At 36.8% G+C, this 25,219-nt stretch overlaps 1 protein-coding gene across 2 annotated transcripts in view; it reads left to right on the top strand.

Moving 5' to 3' along the window:
* TDRD3 (tudor domain containing 3) overlaps nt 1-24,979 on the top strand; it is a 146,068-nt gene extending 121,089 nt beyond the window's left edge. Inside the window, exons 13-15 of one of the 2 annotated variants that reach the window (XM_087814305.1) lie at nt 2,458-2,543; nt 20,573-20,698; nt 24,782-24,979. In XM_087814305.1, the coding sequence (XP_087670431.1) occupies nt 2,458-2,543; nt 20,573-20,698; nt 24,782-24,836 (267 nt within the window). In that variant the 3' untranslated portion in view covers nt 24,837-24,979. The remainder of the gene's footprint in view (nt 1-2,457; nt 2,544-20,572; nt 20,699-24,781) is intronic. The other variant, XM_087814304.1, reaches the window with a different exon arrangement.
* Nucleotides 24,980-25,219: the final 240 nt, after the last annotated feature.

Here is a 25,219-nt window from a genome sequence, read left to right as displayed (position 1 = left end):
TCAGAATTTTAACTGAGCACATGAACTGGTTTGGTAGCAGAAACAGTAGAAGGAGGTCCATAATTATTTGTTGAATGATTGATGTAGTCCTGGTTGTCACCTTTAGTACTGAAGGGCCCTTCAGACATCAAAGTCTAGTATGACAGTTTAATATGATGGTTTTTCAACAAATATTTTTTAATGTTTTTTGTAACAAAGCTACCTTGGAAAATAGATTGGCCTATATATCCAAGGAATTAAAAGGACATAAGAGAAGTAGAAGATACATTTTCTTCTTCTAGAAACCACCTACTCCCTATTAATAAGGCCTCCATCAGACTGGGTGGTTCCACTCTGGGAACTCTTGTTGGTGTGCTTCTTGATTCAGTTTTGTTATGCATGTCAAATGAATGTGATAGTGTGAGGGAAGTAAGTAGTGAAGGCCAACATTGACTTTTCAAAACTAGTATTAACTTTAACAACCTTTTATTGGCATTTTTGTCTTGCCTAAAGTATGCTCATTTTCCCCAGATCATGTGATTAGGAAATTAGGGTGAAACCTTTTGGTCATGCTTAACAAAGAGCTTATTATACAAAGTACGATGTTAGAAGTCAATTTAATTCTGTTTCTGTACGGTTCAGATTCTAAAATTTATGGACTTGTATTTTTCTTAATGTGGGTAACCACTTTCGGTACCGTATAATGAATGATTTAAGAGAGTATAAAGAGCATTTTATCTTGAAAAGACTTAAGTAAATCATGCTTTAAAAATGTGGGGGAAAGTACACTAATATATGTTTTTTCTTCATAAGGTGATCAGATAATATAAATCTTATTATTAGGAATTCCTGAATTTGAACACCAGTACCCAAAGAATGTTAGACTTAATTAGATTTTTAAAATATGGAATTGAAATCTCAGTGGGAAAAGGGATACCTATCGAAAGCTTGTGAGCATTAGCACTTATTAAAATTTTATCTGTTCTGGGTCAACCTTTTTCCTCTTTTTTCTTTTTGCTGCTCTTCTCTTCCTCTCAACTCCCCCCTCATCCAGGTTCCTTCTCCTCTTTCCTTTTGCTTTATTTTTTTATGTCAGTTTGTCTTTTTATTCATTGTAAAGGTTTCAGGTGGCTTTTAGCTATAGTTGGATATGTCCTACCTCAGACAGGACTGGTGCTCAAGTGAAGTCTGGTTAAACAGAGCATCTCTTCAAGTTCAGGAAGCCTCTGCAGGCTTTGGCAGAAATAAGCTGATCTCCTAGTTGATCTTTCACATGCCCAATCAGTGTTAATGCTTACTTAGCAGCTGTCCCTACCGATAGAAGTTCTCCTAAGCAGAAAGACTATTAGAGGCTGAGGTATATTGGACCTGATTACAAAAGATCTAGAAATGATAAAAAGTTGGTCATATGCTCTGTCCACTTAAATTATATCCTCATATTTTTGGAAAATAAGCAAAGACAAGAAAAGAAATCTCATTAAACTTAGTTAAGATGAAAAATTAAAATGTATCATTCCCTAAGAAAAATTAAGGAACTATTCAAGAAACTAGAGACTGGAATCTCTAAATTTTGTTATAGAAAATTAATTATAAATGGCTACATTTAAAGTATTTTAGATATAACTTAGTAATGAATATCAGACTTACATCTCAAAAAAGACATCTCAAGAAGATGCACACATTTTCCTTTAATTTGTTGAAAATACTTAAAATTGGCTATTAAAAGACTGTCCATTTTAATGATTATAATTGCTTTAGTGAAAATAATCACTGAGGGAAGATGATTAAAATAGGGGGGGAAAAAGACCACAGAATAGGTTAAAGGTAGATTTGGTATCTTGGTTCTTAGGCATTTTTCACGGTAATTTATTTTTATTTTTATTTTTTATTGATTTCAGAGAGAGGAAAGGAGAGAGAGAGAGATAGAAACTTCAATGATGAGAGAGTCATTGATCAGCTGCCTCCTGCACGCCCCCGACTGGGGATTGAGCCCACAACCCGGTCACGTGCCCTGACCGGGAATCAAACTGAGAGCTCATGGATCCTAGGTCGATGCTCAACCGCTGAGCCATGCCCGGCCAGGCCAGGGTAATTTTTTTAATGGTGTAATTTAAAAGCTTTGCCTGAAACTGTAAAACAAACATTTTTAAACAAACTGCTTTAAATAATGTCAATTATTTTAAAAACAAGTTTTACTTTCTGAAATAAGAATACTATGCTTTCAAGTTCCAATAAATTTCACATAAATGGCAAAATACAGCCAGAAATACTTCTGACATTGTTTACTGCTTACTGCTGTTCTCAGGCCCAAGGCTGAGAGACATTTTCAGATTCTGTGTGCTTTGTGGTGAAAGAATTTGATGAAAGGGGTCACTGAGAGAGTTAAATGTCTGCTCTGCTTGAGCTTTGAAAGAAGGGGAGAGGGCAAGGCTGGTCTTGGGCAAATTACTTCCACCTCCCTTTTTGCCCCTGCTTCAGCTCCAGGGGAGCTGGAAATGCACAGGAGGAATCAGAAGAACCGGGTCGAGTCCTGGCTCTGCCACTTACTACCTATGTGACTTTGGGTAAGTTACTTAATATCTCTGGTCTCAGTTTCAGTACAGGATGTTGTGAGGATTAAGTAATATGACTGGTAGAAATGTGCTTTGTAAACTCCCAGGGTCTATAAAACCATAAATTTTTATTGACCTCTTCCTTCCCTATTCTTCAGTATTACAGTGTCCTCAGCTATGCATTTTTAAAGCAACCCAAAATGACTTAACTCTTTTTGTTTCTCCCTGTGCCCTCTCCATATTGGAATTCTTATTTCTATTCTCTGCATGCTTTAGAGTTAAGTATTTCAAGAGTATACAACCAGGCTGGTAAATTAATCATCACTGTAGAGTGTGGAGTTTTTTTTACTGTTACCCCTTCCTACCCTTCGCACTCTCACCGTCTTCTTTAATCTCAGAATTATATAACTAGAAACATCAAAGAATCTCTCATTCATGGAAATTTAGACAGTGTTGGGGAGAAAGATTTTTAGCAGGGGGGAGTGTTTTAAATCCTGTTACCCAGATCACTCCTCCATGAGTTAGTGAGGTTGACGGGAGAATGATCTGCCTCAAGTCCTTTCTTCTCTGCGAAAGGAGATGGCAGTAGTTTAGAGTTCAGAGTTCTTCAGCAGTCTTACTGAAGACCTTAACTGGAGGAATAGTCATGGAGAGAAGAGACTAGGGATTCGGTGGCCATTTCTTGAATATTATCTGACTTGACCTCGTCTTTGATTCTCGGTAAAGTAAGTTCTAGCCCACACTCAGCCAAACTAAATTACAACGCTTATTACCTTTACTTAACTGGGTGCTAAGTTTACAGAGACTGCATGGAGCTAGAAAGGAAACTTGGCTTCTGGATCACATCTGGTTTCAGATAAAGGGACCTTTATGAGGGCATAAGGAGAGTTTATAGCTCTACTTGGTCCAGCCCTCACCCATAATCTAAGAATGCTTCACCTGGCTATGTCTAAATAATAGTCATAATAGCCACTTACATGAACTGCTTGCCATTAATGCCTAATTACCATGGAGCACAATAACGGTTACTCATGTCATAACTGAATTAACTTTCTTAAAGATTTTATTTTTTTATTTATTTTATTTTATTTTTACAGCCTTGAACCATTGACTTATGCTCAATATGGTTTCTTGCTGAAGTAGCAGTGTCATCTTTTATAACTAAAAATTAGAGAGAAGTATTGAACTTTGGTAGTAATCAAATGCAAATTGAAACAAGTACAGTGTTAAATTTGTGTGTTAATGGGGAGAAAATTAAATGGTAATGCTTATGCTGGCAAAGATGCAGTGGTATGAGTAAGTACTCTTATACATTGCTAATGGCAGTGTAAATTGGCATGATGCTTCCAATTTTTTATCCAAGCCTTAAAAGTGTTCATACCTTTTAAACCAGTAATCTCACAGTTGTTCATCTCTCCTAGGGAAAGAGCAAAGGAAGTAAGAGGATTGCTGAGAGATGATTACTGCAGCATTATTATAGTAAAACACTAGGAGCTGCCTAAATGCCCAACAATAAGAGAATGGTAAAATAAATTATCATCCATCTATGGGTGAACTATTATACAGCTGTGATTTTAAAAAAATTATGAAGGCTGTAATATGGGAAATATTTATAAATGAATAAAAGCAGTTTATAGATTTAAACAAGATTATACTCATGGTAGTGGTGATTTTAGAGTACTAGGGTTATGTATAATCTCTGTATATGTACATATATTTTTCAATTTTATAAACTTTATGTAATTGTATGATTTTATTTGAAAAAGTAAAAACAAGCAAAATAAAATTAGCAAGAAGAAAATTTATCATGATTAGGGAATTTTAGATTTTTTTTTAATCCCTAAAATTTGCAAAAAAGATTTGAAAATATGGGAGTTTAAAAAAGTAAAATGAAAACATCAGTTATCAATTTCTAATTTTGCCTTTTTTGCCTTCAGTGAGGTTAACAGCAACATGATTATGGTTTTTCATGATAAAATACCATGATCCTTAAACTTGTTTCTGTCTTTAATTAGTAAATGAAATACCTGTGCAACTAAACCAAGAGACATACCTCTACGAAGTCTTACCACATACTTTGACTCTATCCATGCTTTCTACTTCCCAGTTCCTTGCAAAATTTTCTCATATTGATACTGTCCCCAAAACACTTACACACCTTCGTAATTCAGTCTCTCAAAAGTGCTTTCAGATGCAAAGCATATTACATTTCTCACTTGAAATGTTTATTTAATCTGTACTTAACCTGCCATTCATAATTTCAAGAATATGTTGGTATGTAATTATGATATCTTGTTAGATTCTTTATCCCTGTTTTAGTTTTTGATGTAGTATTAAACTATTAAGTATAAAGTTAAATTTTTATATTTGAAGTTTTCCTCTTAACTTATAATTTCAAATATGTATTAATCTGTTTCAAAAAAATTTTTGAGCACTTACTATGTGGCTTTATCTCTCCATCCAACACAGTGTTGGCACAACACATGTCCTTAGAATGATTATGGGCTAGACAATGGGAATGCCTAATGAGAGTCTCTGCCTCAAGGAGTCACAGACTAGCAGAGGAGCCCAGCCAAGTCATCCGCATCTGTTCATCATGAACAGAGCCCGGACGAAGAGTACCTGACTCAGTCTGGAACATACTCTGCAGAAGCAAGGGCTTCCCTGACTATTCCATTATCAAACATTAATGCACCATCACACAAACTCTCTCTACTTTGCCCTGCCCCTGCCTCCAACCCCTCAGGGAAATCAATGTGAGAACAGGGACTTTGTCTCAGCTAATACTTCACCCTTCATATCAGTATCTGAAACAGAAGATGCTTTGAATACAAATTTGTTAAATATGAATGAGGTTTAATGAGTCTTGAAAGTCTTGAAGAACAGTTAGGACTTAGCTTGGGGAAAAAGGGAGGAAAGTGAGAGAACAAAGAAGGCAGGAAAAGTCTAGGGGGCATGATAGGTAAGGTGTTTTGACAGCCGTATAATTTAGGTGTAGCCAATGCCAACAGATGAGAATGAAAAGGCAGGTGGGGTCAAAGGGTGAAGAGTCAGGGAGGTTGTGGTAAGGCGTTTGAATTTTATCCCTCAGAATAGGGACAATGAAGGATTTTAGGGAGTGTCATGGTGTGATCTTTGCTTTAAGAGATTGTTTAGCCTGTTGTATAGAAAATAGGTTTCAGTGACAGCAGAGAGCATGGAGACCATTACTGCAATAATTAAAGCAAGAGGTGAAGACTTAGAGTCAGCAGAATCCAGGCTGACGAGCATGGATGAGATTGCCTGGAGGAAGCGTGCAAAAAGAGATAAGACAAGGGCTGGGGTGAGATTTAGGGGGGATGTCACGGTTGAAGGGTGGGAGGGGACATTGTGGTGTTGGCTAGGAGGACAGGGGTTGGGCGTGGGGGAGTGGTGGTGAACCTGCAATATAAAATGTTGGAAAGGTTAACGAAGATAAGAACTGAGCAGTGCCTATTGGGTCTGACAATCAACAGGTGGCAGATAACTGTAGAAAGCACTTTCAGTGAGATGGTGGATGTGGGAGACAACCTGTAGTTTCTTGACAGTAAGTGGGAAATAAAAAAATGAATGTAGGCTACTTTTAAAATCTCGTCTGTGAAGATAAAGAAGATAGAAGATGTAAACAAAAACTAAAGGAGCTCAGGGTACAAACCCAATCATGTTTACGCCAAAGGCACAATGGAGCAAAGAGAAGGAAAGGATGTAAAAATAGGAGTAAGGATTAAAAAAAAAGTCAGGCCACAGTAAGTGGGATATAATCCCTTGTGACTTTGAATATGTTGAGGGACACTAGAGAGGGGAGAGGAAATAAGTAAATCCAGGTGTGGGTGAGGGTAAGTTGTTGGGCTTCAGGGAAGGAAGCTGAGTAATTCTTTACTAATGAACTCCCTTCTCTGTGAAGTGAAAGCAGGTCATCTGTTGAAAGTAATAAGGTCAAGTATAGGAGAGGAATTGTCAAGAGATATGCAGAGATTTAGAAACTGCCCAGGAGAGTGGGTGAGGCAGCTGACCAAGAATGCATTTATTTTCACAGCGAAGTTTTCAACCCTTAGTAAAAATCATGCGCAAAGTTCTCTGTGACAGTTCATTCTCAGTGTGTAGTCTTAGTAGCTGCAAGAAAAGTTAAAGTGGCTATCCAGGTGAAAAGAACTTCTATGTGCATTCAGAAGCTAGCAGTTAACCACTCGACCAGTTTTCAGTGGAAGTTCTCAGTAGGGACCTGATGTTGGAAAGTCCACACAGTCCTAATGACTATGTTACTGCTCTAAAACCCAGCAAATTCAATATTGCAAAGTTCCCTGTGAAGATGGCTTTAGGCTCTTGCTAGTAACATTAATATAATCCTGGGAATGTTAAGTTAACAAAATTTCAGGCCTTCTTGAATTAATCATGCCTGGTAGTGACACAATAAATAAAAAAAATGTTAAACTGCTCTTTGATCTCATAAGACTTAACCTGTCTATTCACTTATCCATCTATTAACTAGCCCATTCATAGAGGGAGATTTTCCTAACACGGACACAGCTTTAAATAAGGAAAACAATTTTAAATGCTCGTTGTAATTGTTGCATGACAGTTGTAAAAAGTTGTCCACCACTCACTAGCAGTGGAATTAAAAAACAAAATCCAAATAAGAAACCAAATAATTTTGTTAAGAACGTGTGCTCTTTTACAATCACAGAGTTAATTTGTAAGCTACCAGGGAATAGTCTTGTTCTGGCATTGAAGGGGGTGGCCCATCACAGACACTTGATCCCTTTCTGATTGTTACCATGCTAAAATATTGGTAAGAGTCCTAAAAGGAGCCTAAACAACGTAGAGTCTCTCATTAAGAGCTTAGAAAAAAAGTCTGCCTCAAAGTGTATGCCACCAAATGTGATAACACTCATTAAACAGAGAAACAAATACTATGAGGTTTATCAAGTTATGAAATTAATAAATATCCCTTATTTAAAATGTATTATGCAGTCTTAGATAAATTTAGGGCCTTGCCAATCAACTATACAGAACAGAGTTATTTATATTCATTTAAGTCTCTAGGTATACATCTTGGAATATGCAATAGTTAATGTGAAAAATCTGGTGTGAAGAGATTTGTATTGGTGAATGTTACCATTTTATTATACTTTCCTTCTAAGTAGTCATGTTCTCAGGGGAGTTAACTCTCGACGTCTGTAGATACCAAGGGGAGGGGATGTTAACTAAGATGAATTTTATAAAGGACATGACTATATTTGGTAAGCCAGTAAGATTTGTCTCAGTAAAGAAGCTTGCTTCTGGGTTCCTTTCTTCAATGGAAGAAAAATGAACATGTTGCTAATTGACCAGATTCTCAGCCTCGCTTTTGTATTATATTGGTTATTAACACCAATAATTGTAAAATCACTTTGTAAAGTGCCGCATAAAGAGTCATTTAGTATTGTGTGCTCGGTTCTCAACCCCTATAATTCACTGGGATAATACAATAGTCAATTTGCTAGAGTCAAACCAGTAAAAGAAAAACTGGTATATGTTGTATGTGTCATTAAAAAAAACAACTTTACATTTGTGAAGTAGTAATAGTACCTCACTTTATTGAATACTTAACTTTGTACCCAACATTACTCTAAGCTCTTTACTTAACATTAATTCATTTAAAGTTTAGAAGCTACTTAATGATAGTGTAGCCATTTCAGTGTAGTTCATTCTCTCAACCAGGTAGTATATAGTCCTCAGGGTAGATAGCATTGTGGATAATTTGTGTTTTACAGAAGGAACTGTAGCATCTAAATGACATGTCTACTTCGTGTTATCAGTTTCATGATATATTTAATATGTAACTGAGATGGAAAGCACTTGATTTTATATAATCCTCCTAAGAGTCTAACATGATCGGTCTAATTCTCTCCTTTAGCCTCTGCATCCATTGGGATGTGTGGAAAGAGCATGGACTGTAGAGTCCAACATAACCCGGACAAGACATATAATTTTTTTTAGCTTCAGTTTTGTTTTTTGTTAAAAATTGCAATAAAAATATGCAGTCTCATAGGTGGTTGTAAGGAACATAGTAGCTACTCAATAAACATTTTGTTCAGTCATTGAATGATTGAAACGGCTGACACACAGGTTCTTAATTACTGTTGATTCCATTTCTTTAGTTCCCCTTTAGGACTTTGGAAGTAGCAGCCTCCCTTATGTTCACTTTCTCAAAGTCATGCTGGTTGACCTTGGATTGCAGCAGTCGCTACTGGCAGAAACTTCCAAATCAGGAGGTTTGGGTACCATCCCAAGTTACCTCTCTTGGAAGGAAACCCGAACTGTTTCTTTGTACCATCTTCTTTTAAGTTAATTCATTTTCCTTTTACATTTCCCGTTAGAATTTTCTGTTTGAATGTTACTAGTATAATGAACTTCTATATTAGGTCTCTTAAAATGTAGCCCTAATCTCACAAAATGAAAGAACTCTGTTCCTTTAAGTTAATAGTATGGCCTGCAGAGTTAGAAAACGTCCATCATTTTCTTTATGGAAAATCATTTTTCTTCGCACTTTGAATTCCCATGGTTTGTCACCGCCTTCATAAATTGGCAACTTGGTCCCAGCGCTGACACAAAGCTCTTCAGCCAGTCCTGCTGTCAGTGTACCTGCTGCCTGACATTGACAGGATTCTTGTCAAAACCGGGGCTTTGCATAAATTAGTGTTTAACCCTAGACAGGCTTTGCCTCCTTGTTGCAGTTCAGCTTTTAAAAGACTGTCATGCTCTTATTCGTCGATGGTGAAAGTGAAACTTGATTGTGTATCATACATTTATCCTCTGGAGGAGTTTATAAACTGTTAAGAATCCCATAAACTTTTCTGGTCTTACTGATTACTCATTAAGCCTTAACTAGTGATCCTCAGATTTATAAATTCCTGTACAATATAGACATTATCACTGTTTACTATCCCTCCTAGCCCAGAGGATCTATTTGTTCTAGTTTTTATTTTAATAAGCAGCTTACATTGGGGGTGAAGGAAGGAGCTTTAAATTGCATAAAGGAATACCCATACACTTTAAGTGATCCTAGGGATAAATTTAGAATTTTTAAAAAATTGTTTCACCTTAATACTTTTCATAAAGGTACATATTAAGTATTTGAAAAACTGGAGGAAATCTTTTGACCCTGTGGCACAGAGAGTTTGTACCTTCCTGATTCGTTCTTGCCGCCACTGTACCCGCCGTGGCTGAATAGAGGAGAAACAGCTTTATTCTTGAACCACAAGAACATAACGCACATTTAATAGGAGCAAACATTTATTATGTTCTTCCTTTGTCTAAAATGATAGCAGATTACTCTCCAAAATGTATTATCAGTTCCCCCAGCCTCTATTGAACACCTCAGGTATTTCAGGTGTGGAATTACAGGTGATTAAAACATAGTTCCTAGAAATAGTATTGCAGCAATGTTTATAGCCTTAATTAAATCAAGTGGTATATATTGTCTAATTTTCCCTTATCTACATTGATGGAAGTAAGTTTGTCTCCCTTATTATGCTTCAGGAAAATCTTTGTGATATTTTTTTTTCTTCAACCATCTAACCATCAGAAACTATAAAGAAGGTCCCCTAACCCTGGAAAGAGAATGATTTAAAAAAAAAAAACTAAAGTAAAAGGACTAACCCCTTTGTATACAGAACATGCTAAAGCCTCAACCTGAAGGAAAAAATTCATAAATTTCAGCATACTCAGAGTAATTTCTATCTAGATTACAACAAGATTATAAATTACGTGTCTACCGATTTGCTAAGGTTAAGTGGAATAAATGGTTGAGAACATGAAGCTTGGAGTTCCTTCTGTTCAAAACCGGTTGTAATTGGAACATATGGCACCAAGCACCATGTGGAACCCTTGACCTGCCTTAACTGGCTTAATATCTACAGACCCCTTATGAAGTAATTATTAATATTCCCATTTTACACACAGGGGAAACTGCAAATACAGGCTCAGAGCCATTAAATCACTTGCCTAAAACCATCGAGCCCAGTGAGCTGCAGAGCTGACATGCAGTTGTTGCGCTCCCTGACACCGCAGTGCATGATCTGGCACTTCGCCTGTAAATAGGGATACATGACACCAACCTGCTGGAGGATTCTGTGGGAGGTTAATGAAATCATTTATATAAACGCTCAACCTAGCAGTAGCTTGTATTCAATATGTCTGTACTGTTTTGATAAACTGTCTTCCAACCATTATTTCATTCAATCTTAGTTCTCGAGAATTTTATATAGAGAAGCGAAGAGGTATATGAGTAGAGGTATCAGCAAATATTTTTCAAGGGGCTAAAAAGAAAGTATTTTACATAGGGTAGAAAAACCTATTTCTTTAACCTACTATTCTGTTGCTAAAAGAGTTTAATCTTATACCGAGACACACTCTTCATCTTCTAAAGTCCACTGGAATATACTTTCATGATTAAACCACACTTTAGTCATCCATCTAGATGTTACTCTTTTAGAAGGTAGTCCTCTAATGTCCACTGTGCAAAAAAAAAAAGGCTAACACATCACCAAAATGACTTGTCAGAAAACTGACTTAACGTTACATAGTTATTCAGAATACACTAATGATAATACTGTGCCAAAATAGTATCTTTCAATAGCACATGGACTTCAGTTGTGGTTAAATTTAAAACTTGATATTTATATTGGGAAAATAATTCTAAATAAAGGATGGAACACTAGAGCTGGGAACAGGATGTAGGGGTTTTGCTTGATGAGCATGCAGGGACTGAGCAGTTGCTAGAAAGGTTAGAGCAAGGTGAGGTTGCACTGACATTGATACAGACTTTATCATGGGAAATAGCAGTACTGTTCCAAGCAGACCAGACTTGAAATATTCTGAATGCTACGTTATAGAAGTGTAAAGACTGAAATATATAAAGGCAAAGATGAGCAAGGTGATGGGGGGGGGGTTCTAGAAATAATGGTGCTTGACAATGATTCCCAGGAACTGAGTCTAAGTCTAGAAAATAGAAGACTAAGGAAAGGTATAATACTTGTTTTAAAATAATTTAAAATATTTTATATGGCAAAGGAAACAGGCTCAACTAGAAAATGTAGGCCAAAGTTCCACAAATGCAGATTTGTACTTTCTAGTAAAGGTGACAGAGCGGTGGGGTTGGCCGCTTGAGGAAGCCTGTGCTCCCTTCACCAGGGTGGTTTGAAGCCGGCGGAGCCATCACACCATCTGTGTTCGATGTGGTAGATGAATTTTGCACCACAGAGACCAGATCATTGACTCCTGGAGTACCTCACGTTTCTAAAACTGTGGCTGTGTTAACTAGCCTGATAATTGACAAGGGCTTTTAAACATCTGTTATCTTTATGTTTAACTACAGAGAAATAATTTTAGTTCATTATGCAGACATTGTCAGTATGGGTTGTTGGGTATGAATGGGATTTAAATGTGAAAATGACGTTTGTTACTTTGGGCCACTATCTGCTTTAAGATTTAAATTTTTTATTCTTTTCCTGTCAGTCCTATGTTTCTTAACTACCACTAAGCAAGTGAAAAGATCAGCAAATGACTTTATTTCTGTATTGCAATTTTTTTCTTATATAAAGTCTGTCAAGTCATGTCTCCCCTCCCCACTCCCCAACCCTCAGTACTTTTTAGTGGCAAAGATCTGTCCTGTATTTTACCAGTTTGACATGGAGATTTTTCTAATTCTGTTTTTTATATCTGTATTTCTGGTCACTGCAGCATACATACCATAACTATTTGCCTCAGGTGGTCAGTTAGGTAAAATACATTGGGCTGACTGCTTTAGAGGAAAAAGCAGTCTGGCAATATATAATATAGTAATTATTACTTGAAGAGAAAGAATTAGTTATTATTTTGGCCTACCAATTTAAGATATAAGAATGACTCATATAACTTATGAGAGTGAAATGATTAACTGCTTGTGATTACTGTTCATATGTCTTAACCATAAAATATTCTAAAACATGTTTGCCCAATTAGCACAGTAGGGAAAGCAGCTACTTTTGCAAAGATAAGGTAAAGGCATTTCCCTGAAAACAAATCTGCAGGCATATAGGCATTTTCCATTATTAATCATCATTGCTATACTTCCACTTTTCAAATATTGTTTCTAACTCTTTTCTCTTTAACTGCATTTACTAAAATTTTAAGGGTGGTCTAAAGGCAGGGTTTTCAAACAGGTTAATCATGTCACATGATTAACCTGTTTGAAAACCCTGCCTTTTAAAATTTTTACCTTTTAAAATATTCAGTTTTATGCAAGTAGGGTCTATAACTTTTGACTGATTTTTTTCAATAGTGCGTCTTTGCTAATTCCCCCCCTCTTTTTGTTCTGTTTGCCCTTTTTCTTTATAATCAAAAAGACAAAGAAAGACCACCTCCCAAAAGAAACAAGAACAATGGTAACTAGAATTATTTATAGTGTGAAGTGATTAGTTTTTGTGTATAGTTGTGCTTTTTTTTTTAATTTCTGAAGAAATAAAAGGAAAGCTGGTAGCCAGAATCTATCTTCTTGCATTGGCTCTTTCAACTTCTTCAGTTTGAGGGATACTCACAACAAGGGTCCTGATTTTTAGCAAAATCTGTGAGTCTAGATAGTTTAATTAAAGTGTGCATGCATATCTTATTTTCAAAGGGTTACTTAATTCAGAATATTAGACAACATAGATGGCTTATTTGCTAAACCCTTTATAAGTATTATTTTATATAATTTCCCTTGTAAACCTGTGAGTTCATGCCTGTTTTTTCCATATGAGAAAGCAGAGAAGTTGAGTCACATGGTGGAGTCTAAACTCAAACTCAGATCTGACTTGAGAGACTGAGGTTTTAAATACCAACGCTGTGATAAAGTATCTCTCAAGGAAATCTTTGAGTAGACTGGGATCTTTTCAAGCAGGAATATGCTCCCTAATCTGGCTTCTGGACAAACTTTTGAAATCTATTTAACCTTTAGCTAGAACAGGCAATGAGAGAGCTACACATTTTACAAGTCATACATTCATCCTTCAGACTTCACTGTGGTATTTCAACAGAGATGATGACCATTAAATGGTGTTTATACTCATGTTGGGGCAGGAGCCATCCACTTATTTAAAATTGATGTTAAACTAGATGTTAGAAAAAATTAAAACTGTCTGAAGCAAGAAATGTAAATACACACCACTTGAGCGATGCAGTGTAAAGAACTTTAGGGTGGATAGCCCAGGGGTCTTGTTGAAACATGGCCACTCCCAGAACTTTGGGGGAGTTACTCTGGGCCTTAGCTGATTCATCTAAAGAATGGTGAGACTGAGAAAATCAAGATATTGTTTCGAGGATTAAATGAGATAAAATGCAAAATGCCAGGCACATAGTGGAATAAACTCATTTCCTATTTTTCTATTCCAAGTTGTAAATATACTTAGGTATGTTTGAATGGAAGAGTATGTTTTTATCATTTGAAATTTGATAAGGGTGATGTGTTTGCTAATCTCTTTTTTATATATTCTCCTAGTTAAAATACGGATGCAGCCTTTTGATATCTAATTGAATTTTCTTGAGCACCTAAGCTGCTAAAAATAGTTATGTTTACTTTGTATTAAAGGGTAGACCGCAATGATTTTAGAGGAAGAACAGTGAGGAATAGTTCTGTGTTTGCTTAACTGTCGTTTAAACATCCAGTTTTCTTTCATGTTGAAGGTTAGCTGTCTTACTTAGGTTGCTCTTTAGTTGGCAGATCATAGAATAAAACCCTTGGGCTGGGAAGTCAGATGATTTCCTAATATCTTATAGAATCATCCACAATTTCCATTTTTCTATAACTTCAGAAAACATGCTCATTTCTAAAAGGCGAAGATCAGAACCACAGTGAAGTGTCTCACGGTTCTCTCGAAGTTCTGCGGGATGCAGGAATGAAAACATGTTTTCTCAACCAGGCGTTTTAGAGCAGTTGTTTAGTAATTAGATTTTGAATCAGATTTTTATATTTTTTCTGCCATAAATATTTGGTTTTAATAAAATATTACTGAGCATGGTGCATATTATGGAGATGTTTTTAGAGCTACTTTGAAGGAAAGGAAGCCTAATAATTCCTCATATTTTATTCGAAAATGATATTTTACTCAGACTTTTAAAAACATAAATTAGTCTATTATCAAAATTTATTTATTTGGGTTATATGTAATAACTTTCCATATGTTAATAAAGCCTGAATTTTTTTCCCCTCCATTTAGGTATAGAAGGTGAGTTTTTATCATCAATTGAGACACAGAATTTTTAGAAGTCAAAAGTCTGGTTTAGATTTTCTCTGTAATGGAAAGCAAAGGCAAAAGGTCTCTGAACCAGAGTTAGAGGCCTCATTCCAGTCCTTATATTTAATCAAGTCACTCAACCGAGCTTGTTCCCAGTGTACAGCAGAGGTTGAACTAGGTTGGGTTTTTAATTGTTATGGTTTAGGGGTTACAGAGTTTAGAGGCACTAAGGAAGAGAAAGGCAAGGGAATACTTACATATACATGTAAAAACATACACTTTAACCTGAGCCCATCTAACTTATAATTCTCCATGCAAAGTTTCATTTGAAATAAGAGTGCCACATTTACTCCCAAAAAGTGGATAGTAATTTTTTTTTAAGTTTAAATCTGCTCAGTTAGGTTCCCTCCAATTCTGAAACTCATGGTTTCTCGCCCTTATTACTCAAATCCTAGTGAAGGGCAGGCAGGACTGTGAATCAGGAGACCTGTGCTCTAGCTCAAATGATGGAGCTAATATTTGAGCCAGTAATAGCATCTTAGTTATTTGGAGTAACTGTTATTAACAGAAACTTCCTCTTTCATAATCTAGTTCCAAGCCACCAGAGCCTGGTTTATTTGGTGATAGAGGTATAAATAGTGAATTAGAGCGTATTTCTTAAACAAGAATGATTGGTGAATTGAGGTTCAATGTTGATTCATGACTCCTATGGGCACAAATGTCCATAATTGTCATAGAAAATAAGGGCTAATTCAGCTTTTACTGTCAGTTATCAGTTTATTTTAACATAATAGAAAATATAATTGAATTAAAATAGATCATTTAAAAATATTTTAAGTTCTACTTTTGGAGTCCATTACATGATTTGTTTTTGTTTTTTAATGGGACAGAGATACTTTATTTCATTATTTGTACTAACAAATAAAATCAAAGGTCCAAGTTTTCCAGTGGGGACCAAGAGGAAATGTTACTAATATCCAAGATACAATAAAAATTAAACACAGCCTAGAGCCACTTCAGAAAGCTCAATAATCTTCAAAGTGGTTTTTCACACATTAATTAATTAATGGCATTCCAAGGATGAAAGAAATTTAATTCTCACACTTTGATTATGATGTTATATTACTGATAACCACAGGAAGGATCTGAATTTAGATGTGCTGTTTCAATAAGGGGCAGGTCAACAAATGTTTCATCACGTATTAAGGATCTACCATATCATCAGCACTATACGAGGCACAGAGTGGCCCACTGATGTGGCCTATTTTACAGCCTATTTTTTCAAAGGTTTTATTTTTAAAAACAATTTTAGGTTCACAGCAAAACTGAGAGGAAGGTACAGAGATTCTCAATACACTCCCTGCCCTCACACATGCATAGCCTTCCCCACTATCAACATCCCTCACCAGAGCGGTGCATTTGTTACTGTTGACGAACCTACATTGACACAATGGTGATTGCCCAGAAGCCACAGTTTACATTAGGGTTCACTGTTTGTGTTGCACATTCTATGAGTTTGGAAAAAGTGTAATGACATAATGGTATCATATAAAATAGTTTCACTGCCCTAAAAATCCTCTGTGCTCTGCCTGTTCATCCCCTTGTTCCCCCCTAGCCCTTGGCAACCACTGATCTTTTTACTGTCCCCATAGTTTTGCCTTTATTACTTGATGTTTTGGAAAAACAAGTTTTTCTTTCAAGTGATTGTTCACTTAGGTTTTATATTAAAATTAGTTCATATTTTCTATAAACTGATTATACAAGCTAACCAGGCAGGCAGAAAGTGGCCTGGAAATCCATAGAGGAAGTGGCTTATATGTGAATCACTGAAGGAGATATGTGCTCATTAGTATTTTATTATTCAAAATACCCTAAAGTTCAAGGATTATTGTTGAGGGTACATGGTTTACATTTTATATGCTGGCTTGTTTTTGTGACTACTATATAAATTGTGTGAGAAGGAACTGACTAGAAGGAACTTGATTAAAGTACACCCAAAACAGCTATTCAGGGGCAGGGGGGCAGTATAAATAAGTTTTTCTAAAGTTTTTTTGTGAAGAGAATTACCATCCCCACTGTCCACTTCCACCAACCAGTCTTTCCTTGTCTCCTCACAAACTTATGGCTGTGGGAAGATGCTGGAGAAATGGGAATTTAAGATAAGGCGCTTCAGTAAGTAATTATGAACAGGTAGCTGGAGCAGAGGAGAACTGTACTGTCAGCAAGTAGAGCCCCCACAAAAGTCCCATAGAGACGTGGGTCAGCACTGAGGCCTTAGAGGCAGAGGCAAAAGAAAAAATGTCCAAAAGGAAAAAGGGAAAGGGTGGCAACCCGAAACTTCCGGAATGTCAGAATTATTTTCCAGGCCACCCTGGCACTTAACGAAGTTTTCCCCTCCGTTTGCCTAGCCTAGGGTTGCTCAGCCTCGGCACCACTGGCGTTGGGACTGGATGGTTCCTTGTTGTGCGGCATTGTAGGACATTTAGTATTATCTTTGGCCTGCAACCATGAGATGTAGTATCAGCTTCCCCCAGCCCCACCCCTTCAGTTTGTAAAAACCAAAAATATCTCGACAACTGGGGTGCAAAATCACTCGCAGTTGAGAACCACTGATCTGACACCTTCCTTAGGGTACTGGTTTTCATACTTACCTGCACTTGACCTTACTATTTGTGGGACAGAGAACCTGACCTCTAAATATTTCACACCTCCTACTGAAGTATGTTCCACGGGCCACGTGACTGATTTACAACGGGCTTTTCTAACACAGCTCATTTATAAATGAGGGAATATGTATTTGCCTATGTTCTTACTGCAGATACAGTATGCATTAGTGAAAGACTGAAGATGACATACAGGAAAGATGTGGTTTTGTCCTGCCAGATGTGTTTTATACCTGAAGCTGTATGTCTCCTTTTGTATTGGTGCTGTGAATTTTTTTTTTTTTTTTTTCCCAAATAGCACTTCATTCATGCTTGCATTCTGTATGATTATTGCATTTTGTATCTTTTCACTAAAAGGAACAATAGAGTAGTAAATATTGGCATGAAGAGAGGGCACATTTTGAATATTAGTTATTTAGTATTTTAAGACCAGGTTTTACCTGATAGTATGGCTCAGGTAAGCAAAACTGTGAGTGCAATAAACTGGTTCTAAATCTCAAAAGCTTAGGTGAAGATGACATTAGTCACTTCCATGTTACGAAATTTATCACAAGCTTTTAAAGACTCTTGTCTTGAGAGTCAGAAACAAAGTGCCCCGGTCTAGACTTTTCCCTGATGAGCTCTGTGACTTGGGAAAATCACTAACCACTCAGTTTAGAGACTCTTCATCTGTCAAATCTTGAGGGACAGACTAGATGGCATTCCAGGACTGTGCCAACTCAAACATAGTGTTAAAATTTTAAAATATGTTCTTGAACTATGAAATTACTTTTTTTTTTTAGTTTTAAGTCTGTTACAGAGTAGTGAAGCCTAAAGAAGATAAGCTATGAGAAAGAGGTGTAAATTTCATTCAAAGGTGACTCCAAATAAACTGGTGCATTAAATTGAGCTGTGTCATGTAAATGGAAACAGGTACTCACTCAGTGCTAAAACTTATTAGCTATCGACTACAGGAACTGGTTTTAGTGGGTAACCAGGTTTGCCCTCAACTACTCCACTGGAGGAATACTTAAAAGTTTAAAAAGCAAGATTGTGCCTTTGACAATAACTGATAACCAGGGTGTCAGTATCATTTTTATTTTTTGCTTCCATTTTGTATAAGAAGATAGTAAAGACATCAAATAACAGGAAAGAAATCTCACGGTCTGTCATCTCTATAAAATCATTTAATTGGCTCTGGCTAGTATAGTCTGTGAATCTTTTAAACATAGTAGAGACAGCTTTTCAAATAGCAATGTCATATTTACTATATAATTCAGTTCACTCAGCAAATGTGTTCTACCTTTAATAGAGTATTTTATTGATAAAGTATAGATTTTATAGGTTCTCTGACCAGTTCTGCAGCTGGGTGTGGAGATAAATAACATTCCATTCTAATTCCTGAAATAATTACTTCATCTCTTACATTAGCAAATATATTTTCATTCTTCTCAGTTAATATGCAAAGCTTCAAATGTCATATTTCATAAAATTAAATAGCTCCTTTTCAAATTTAGCTGCATTTGATAACCATCATTCAGAACAGTGACCAGAATAATAAAAACTAATTATCTTCTTTTCTGAAAACGTTTTAATTTTTCTTCCTGCATTTTAATTGCCTTACTAAATTATAGACATAATATTTGATGCTTCTAACCATTTTGAGATTGATTGTTAATGAAAGGGGCATAGAGAAAGGAGAACTAATCTGGAGTTTGTCTCCAAAATACCGTTATTAAGTTATGCCATGTATATTGTATATTGTCAGGTTTCTCTATTCTCTTACTTAGGTGATAAGTTCCCTTTCAGGATGACCATTAATTTTTGGCTGTTGTTTTATCTCTTTTACATGCAAACTGAGACTTAAAGATTTAGCAGTGGTCTTTGAATAAAAACTGAGATTTGCCTTAGAAGTGTTTGGCTGAAGCCCTAAAGCTTGCCTAGGCGCCAGCATACTTAACGTAAAATGGAAATAATGGCTCTTTCCTACGAATACCGTGGAGGATGCCTAATGAGTATTATATGTTCATGCCAGATATTAAATATCATTTCTAAATACTAGGATTTAATCAAATTATCTTAGCGTCTTTCTGCTCCCATCAAGTAAAACTGCAAGAGCTAGATTGGTAAAATATAGAGTAGAACTCAGTCTTTCCTATAACTTGTGTGTTGTTAATAGGGCCAAAGGAAAGAATCTTTTGGGAAAGAGATTCAGAGATAAAGTGAGGAGGAGAAAGAAATAGGATGAATTTCCAAAACCATGCAAATTATTGTGCTCAATAATGCATTTGGAATTGAAACTCTACTTTTAAAATAGATGCCGCTTCTATCCATAAACAAAACTGAGAGCAGTGTTTTCCTATCTATGTTAATTTGAAAAACGAAAATACCAGGGTGGCAGCACTCAGTAAGAAACCAGTGTGGCTTTTGGCTACATTTCTGTTGCTTCTAAGTGCTTTTCAAATATTATGATTAACTGTATTCTTTCTGCTTGTCCTAATTTTCCCATGCTATTCCTTAAGCTGGCTGATCTACCCCCTCAGTAAGAAAGAAAATGAAAAGAAAATAGTTTGTGTTTTACTGTGGTGATTGCTATGTGTTGCATGAAGCTTTCTTTATATGTAAATTGTATTTCCCGCCTTGTTCCAACCCATTATTTTTTCCTGTCTCTGGATGTAAGGTTCTTAGCGATGTTGGAGATGCCTTCAGATGAGGACAGACAGCTGGTGACCGTTCTGTGGCTCTTCAACCCCTTTTCCATATATTCACCAAAGCCCCTTTCCATGATAAACACCTAGAAATATATAGAAGCCCAAATATTCATGAAAATTTTCATTATAATGCTGGGTTTTCTGTGTTGTCACCACATTGTCAAGTTACTTGATGAGATAATCATGCTATTACGTGGAAATGGTTTCCTTTCTAGAATTAAATTGGATTCTAATGTTACCACTACACATTTTATTCTTCTGTTACCTGGGACCAAAAGAGGTTTTTTTCTTCCCATTGCCTCCCTCTGTTATAAAAGTTGACAGGTGTAAATCACGGGCAGCTTAAGAGGATATATCAAAATGGGACCATAAAATATATTTGAGTTGGGAAACTTGGAGCTCTTTGAACATGTCCCATCACTACTCTTTGCAAATAGGAGGAAGAAGGAACCTATGAACAAACTCTCGAGTTCCGTCGAGGAGGTGATGGCCAGCCAAGGAGATCCACTCGGCCAACCCAGCAGTTTTACCAACCTCCCCGGGCTCGGAACTAATATGAGAAGGTAAAGTTGACATTGTGAGGTAGTTTCTATATAAAAAAAAAAAGTGCTATTCCTGTAAAATAAGTAAGTCCAATGATTAATATTTCCTAATAATGTAATAGAAAAAACTGATGTTTTAAAACTTTAAATTATAAAGTATTTAAGATTAAACCATAGTCATAAACTACCTTTCCACCAAACCTTTCTTCACAAATGCTATCCTTAATCCCCTTTTCCCTCTACACCTACTCTCTTCTCACGGAGGTGGACAATCAGTGAAGTGACTATAAGTTTGAAAGCAAGAAGGTGAAAGAAACCAAAGGACTAACCTGAATAATTGAGTATTTTTTTTATTTTTAGATTAATTTCAATTTTTTTTTCCCAATTTTTTTTTTTAAACATATCTTTATTGATTTCAGAGAGAGGAAAGGAGGGAGAGAGAGAGAGATAGAAACATAAATGATGAGAGAGTCATTGATTAGCTGCCTAGCCCGCAACCCGGGCATGTGCCCTGACCAGGAATCGAACCCTGATTTCTTGGATCCTAGGTCGATGCTCAACCGCTGAGCCAGGCCTAGCTGGGCTCAATTCCTTTTAAGATAAGAAAGAGGAAATGTTTCACTAATGATCCATGTAGACCACTTGCTATTCTTACTACACTTTGCTGTGTGGAAGGCCGTATTTCCAAGTAAAGGTTTAGTTCAAGAAACTTTTGCCTGGCTGGCATGGCTCAGCGATTGAGCATCGACCTAGGATCCAGGAGATGGAGGTTCGAGTCCCTGTCAGGGCACATGCCTGGGCTGGGGGCTCCATCCCCAGTGAGGGGCGTGCAGGAGGCAGCCGATCCATGACTCTCTCTCATTATTGATGCTACTGGCATCTAGTGGGTAGAGGCCAGGGGTGCTGCTTTAGTGAATTCACAGGACAGCACCCCCTGAATAGTGACCTGTCCCAAAATGTCAAGACTGCTGAGATTGAGAAACCCTCCTTTAAAATAAAAGCAATGTTCCTAAAGCCAAAAAGAAAAATAAAAGAAAAATGAAAGAGGAAATGTTTCATAGTATATTTTAAGGAAAGGGGTAAGACAACATGAATGCTTATTGTCATGTAATTTTGGGGCCCTAGGCTATCAGTCCAGAAGCTCTCATCTTAGAGTTTTAGAAAGAGAGCTGCTCTCTGAATATCCTCTTCAATAGGAAGGAAGAGAAATATGACAAAAAAGTCAGGAAATTATAGGACAAATCTAAGGCATCTAATTTTGATTAACAAAGACCTTATTTATTAATATGTTTTTGCCATGTTCGGTAATATTTCTATTCTTTTTGCTTATGCCAGGGCTTTTGAGTATTTCTTTTAATAATCAGAGTTTCCCATTACAGTTTTGTTACATATCACCGTAAAGAGAATTTTAGACATAACTGTATCTTTTTTTCTCATTTCTTCTCAATAATAAGACCATGGAGAATTTTAAAGAAACTGTTCTCAGTTCCTCGTTTCAGCTGTTTATTCTGCTGAGGCTGTTATCCACGCTGTTTTTCCCCTGCCGGGTGACTTGGTTTTTCAAACCAGCTGTGGCTGTTCAGAGCGGGAAGCACAGCCTGAACTGAGGCGGGCTGTCAGTGCAGAACGCAGACCAAATTGTAAAGACTTAGTTTAAAAACGTAAAATATCTCAATTTTTAACTGATCATACTGAAATGATATTTTAGATAGATTAGATTAAATAAAATGTTATTAAAATTAATTTTACCTATTTATTTTTACTTTTTTTAACGTGGCTGGTAGAAAATTAAAAATCACACGTGTCTCATGTTCTGTTTCTGCTGGACAGCTCTGGCCTGAGCCTCGTGTCTTCCTCTGCCTTCCCCAAGCTCCTTTGTTGGTTAAAGCTTAGTTCTGTCATCTCTAAGTGAATAAATCTTTTATTTCCTGGCTCTTAGGTCCTTCTGTAGTAATCTGCCTGGAGAGGAAGCATGACTTCTGATTTACCTGAACAATCCAGTGTAGCATCATCTTCTTCCTCTTATCATTGGCTTTTCTTGGTGCTTAATACAAGATCATAAGTAAATACATGTAAACCGTTTAAGTAAAAAAAGTATTAAAACACTTAAAATAAGTTTAGTGTACGTATAGTTAAATCTTTTAAGGTGAATGAAAACTGAGAATTCCCTCTTAGCTTTCTGAGGTCTTTTAAATTGTTTAACACAAGATTTTAATATAAGGCCAAAGGTCCCTACACCACCACCACCCCACATATATATATTCTTCCCCAAAGGTGGGGAGGGGTTGTGTTCTACTTGAGCCTGGTACTAAGGACATCAGTGACTAACGAAAGCAGGAGACACGTGGGAGTCAAGGCCAGGTGAGAAAAGAGGTCTCAGGGAGCCATGTGGGGAAATAGACCCATGTCTGAGAAAAAGTGGTGTCAAGTCAGATCAAAGCCTTGAGGGTTAGGGTTAGACCCAAAATGTCAAACTTCTAGCTCCTGGACTTTTCACAGTTGTTACAGACACCTTAGAAATAAGAGCAGATATGAATAGAGAAATTATGCATAGTTCTTTAATCAATGAAACTGACCAAAACTATGTGCATTTGAGGAGGCTTCTGACATGATTGGCGTTGTGGGAACTAGACTCCAGTAGTAGGGGTAAGCTGTAGAAATCAATTTTAAGCTTTGTTTTCATGGTAGGGTAGAGGCCTCTGAAGAGATTTTAAAGGCCGAGGGAGGCTTAAAGAGGGGAGGAAGCATAGTCCATAGGTATTAAAAAATATTTATTTGTGGTGGTTGAAGAATATGGCCTTAGACACTGTAAGAGTTTGAAGCGCTCGGTGCTGTCATGAACTTCTGAATAAGAGTGATATGATCAACATTACACTGAAGAAATATTGCTGTTGGATGTAGGGTGGATTACAACACCAGGAAGGAAAGAATCTAAGAAGCTAATGTGATGGTCCAGTCAGAGAGCAAAGGTTAGAGTTTCATGTCCTGCTGTGAAAGAGGGAGATGGCAGACTGGCGTGAGAAGGGTCTGTGAGACCCGTCAGCAGCAGGCTCCCTAGTGCAGTGGAGGTTAAGGCTCAGCCTGCGAAGCGGTTTAATAAATGTTGACTCGCTTTGAACTTCATTTCTAGTTTCTTATGTTTGATGCGAGAATCATCTTTGTGGTTTCACAAAGTTTATTAACCACAAACTTTGAAACCTGTAGCTAAGCATAGACTGCTACATAAATACCAGGACTTTCTTTATTTTCTAAGGTTTTAGCACCATTTTCAGCTGGTGAAAGATCTATTTTTAAATGTGAAATATTGTTTTGACAATCTTTGGAAAAATCCTGCAGAATTTTTCAAATCAAGGCCAGGGAAATGATCTCCATAAAGATAGCTGTTATAGAACCCTGTGATGCCAGCAGGGTGGGCATCATGCAAGGATAATAGTACCCAAAGCTCTTTATTTTCCAAGCAGGAGACCCTTACCTCGGAAGACTTATGAGCTGTTTGTGTGCAGCCATGGGGACTCTGCCTGTCCCTGCCCAAGTATTTCTTTATGCATGAGCTCAAATAGGACCAGAGCAAACAGGGCTTCTCTCTTCACTTCTCTCAGCTCTTTCTGCTGTCGTGACCCAAAGTGCTTCACCTAGAGTGGTACCTGATACAGGTGGGGAGCAGGCAGGGGAGGTGACACACGAAAATAAATGGCCTGTGTGGACTAAACTAGTTCAGAGGTGTTCAGAGGGGTAGGATGGAGGTAGAAGTGGTTCATTGTCAGGCTGCTGCTTTTTTAAATCATCCCCTGTTAAAACTATTCATTTAATGGAAATTCCTGAAATCAACTTGCTAGTAATAAAGGGGCTAATGGTGACAGAGTTGTACTTTAAGAATTTAAAAGAAAAAACTATTTAGGAAGATTTTGCTTCTGTGTTTACATATTACTTTATATAAATTATGTTTATAAATTAGACAACAGTATTCAATTTATTCTACTTGCAATCTGTTGATGTTTCTTTAAGCACTTCACATTTGCAGGTGAGTTTCAGCAGAAGTTTGTCGAGTATGGAAAAGTCAGTGTTTGTGTCCAATTTCACTTTCTTCCTCTCTTTTTTTAATAGAGTCTTTGTGAAGAAAGGAGCCGTTCACGGAAACATCCTGGTCAAAACCTCTTGATAGACCTAATTTTCCTTCAGAATAAGATGCAGTCATGGTGGATGTTGTTATTTCGAGAATGAAAACGCAGATTTTAGGGGGGATAAAATACAAGTGAAAGAATTTTTTTTCTGCCATCAATAAAATCAATGCGCTATTACATACGTTGTTTTACTGTGTGTTTCCCTTGCTGAATGTTGTCTTTCTCCTTCACCTGGTATTAACGCCACCCTGATTGCCGTCTATAGATAGAATAGCAGAGAGCATGCTGGAGCCTCCCCTGATGGTTACAGGGTAAACTGACTGACACAGCTTGCCACATTTCTTGCAAAACTACCTAAAGCCAAATAGCAGTTCTTAGTATGGTAAGTACTTAGCTCTAAGTATTTAAAACTCAAATATGT

Source organism: Miniopterus natalensis, chromosome 2 (assembly GCF_054644295.1).
Source record: "Miniopterus natalensis isolate mMinNat1 chromosome 2, mMinNat1.hap1, whole genome shotgun sequence".
Taxonomy (NCBI): Eukaryota; Metazoa; Chordata; class Mammalia; order Chiroptera; family Miniopteridae; genus Miniopterus; species Miniopterus natalensis.
Note: the sequence above shows the minus strand (reverse complement) of the source record. Positions and strands in the feature narration are given on the sequence as shown.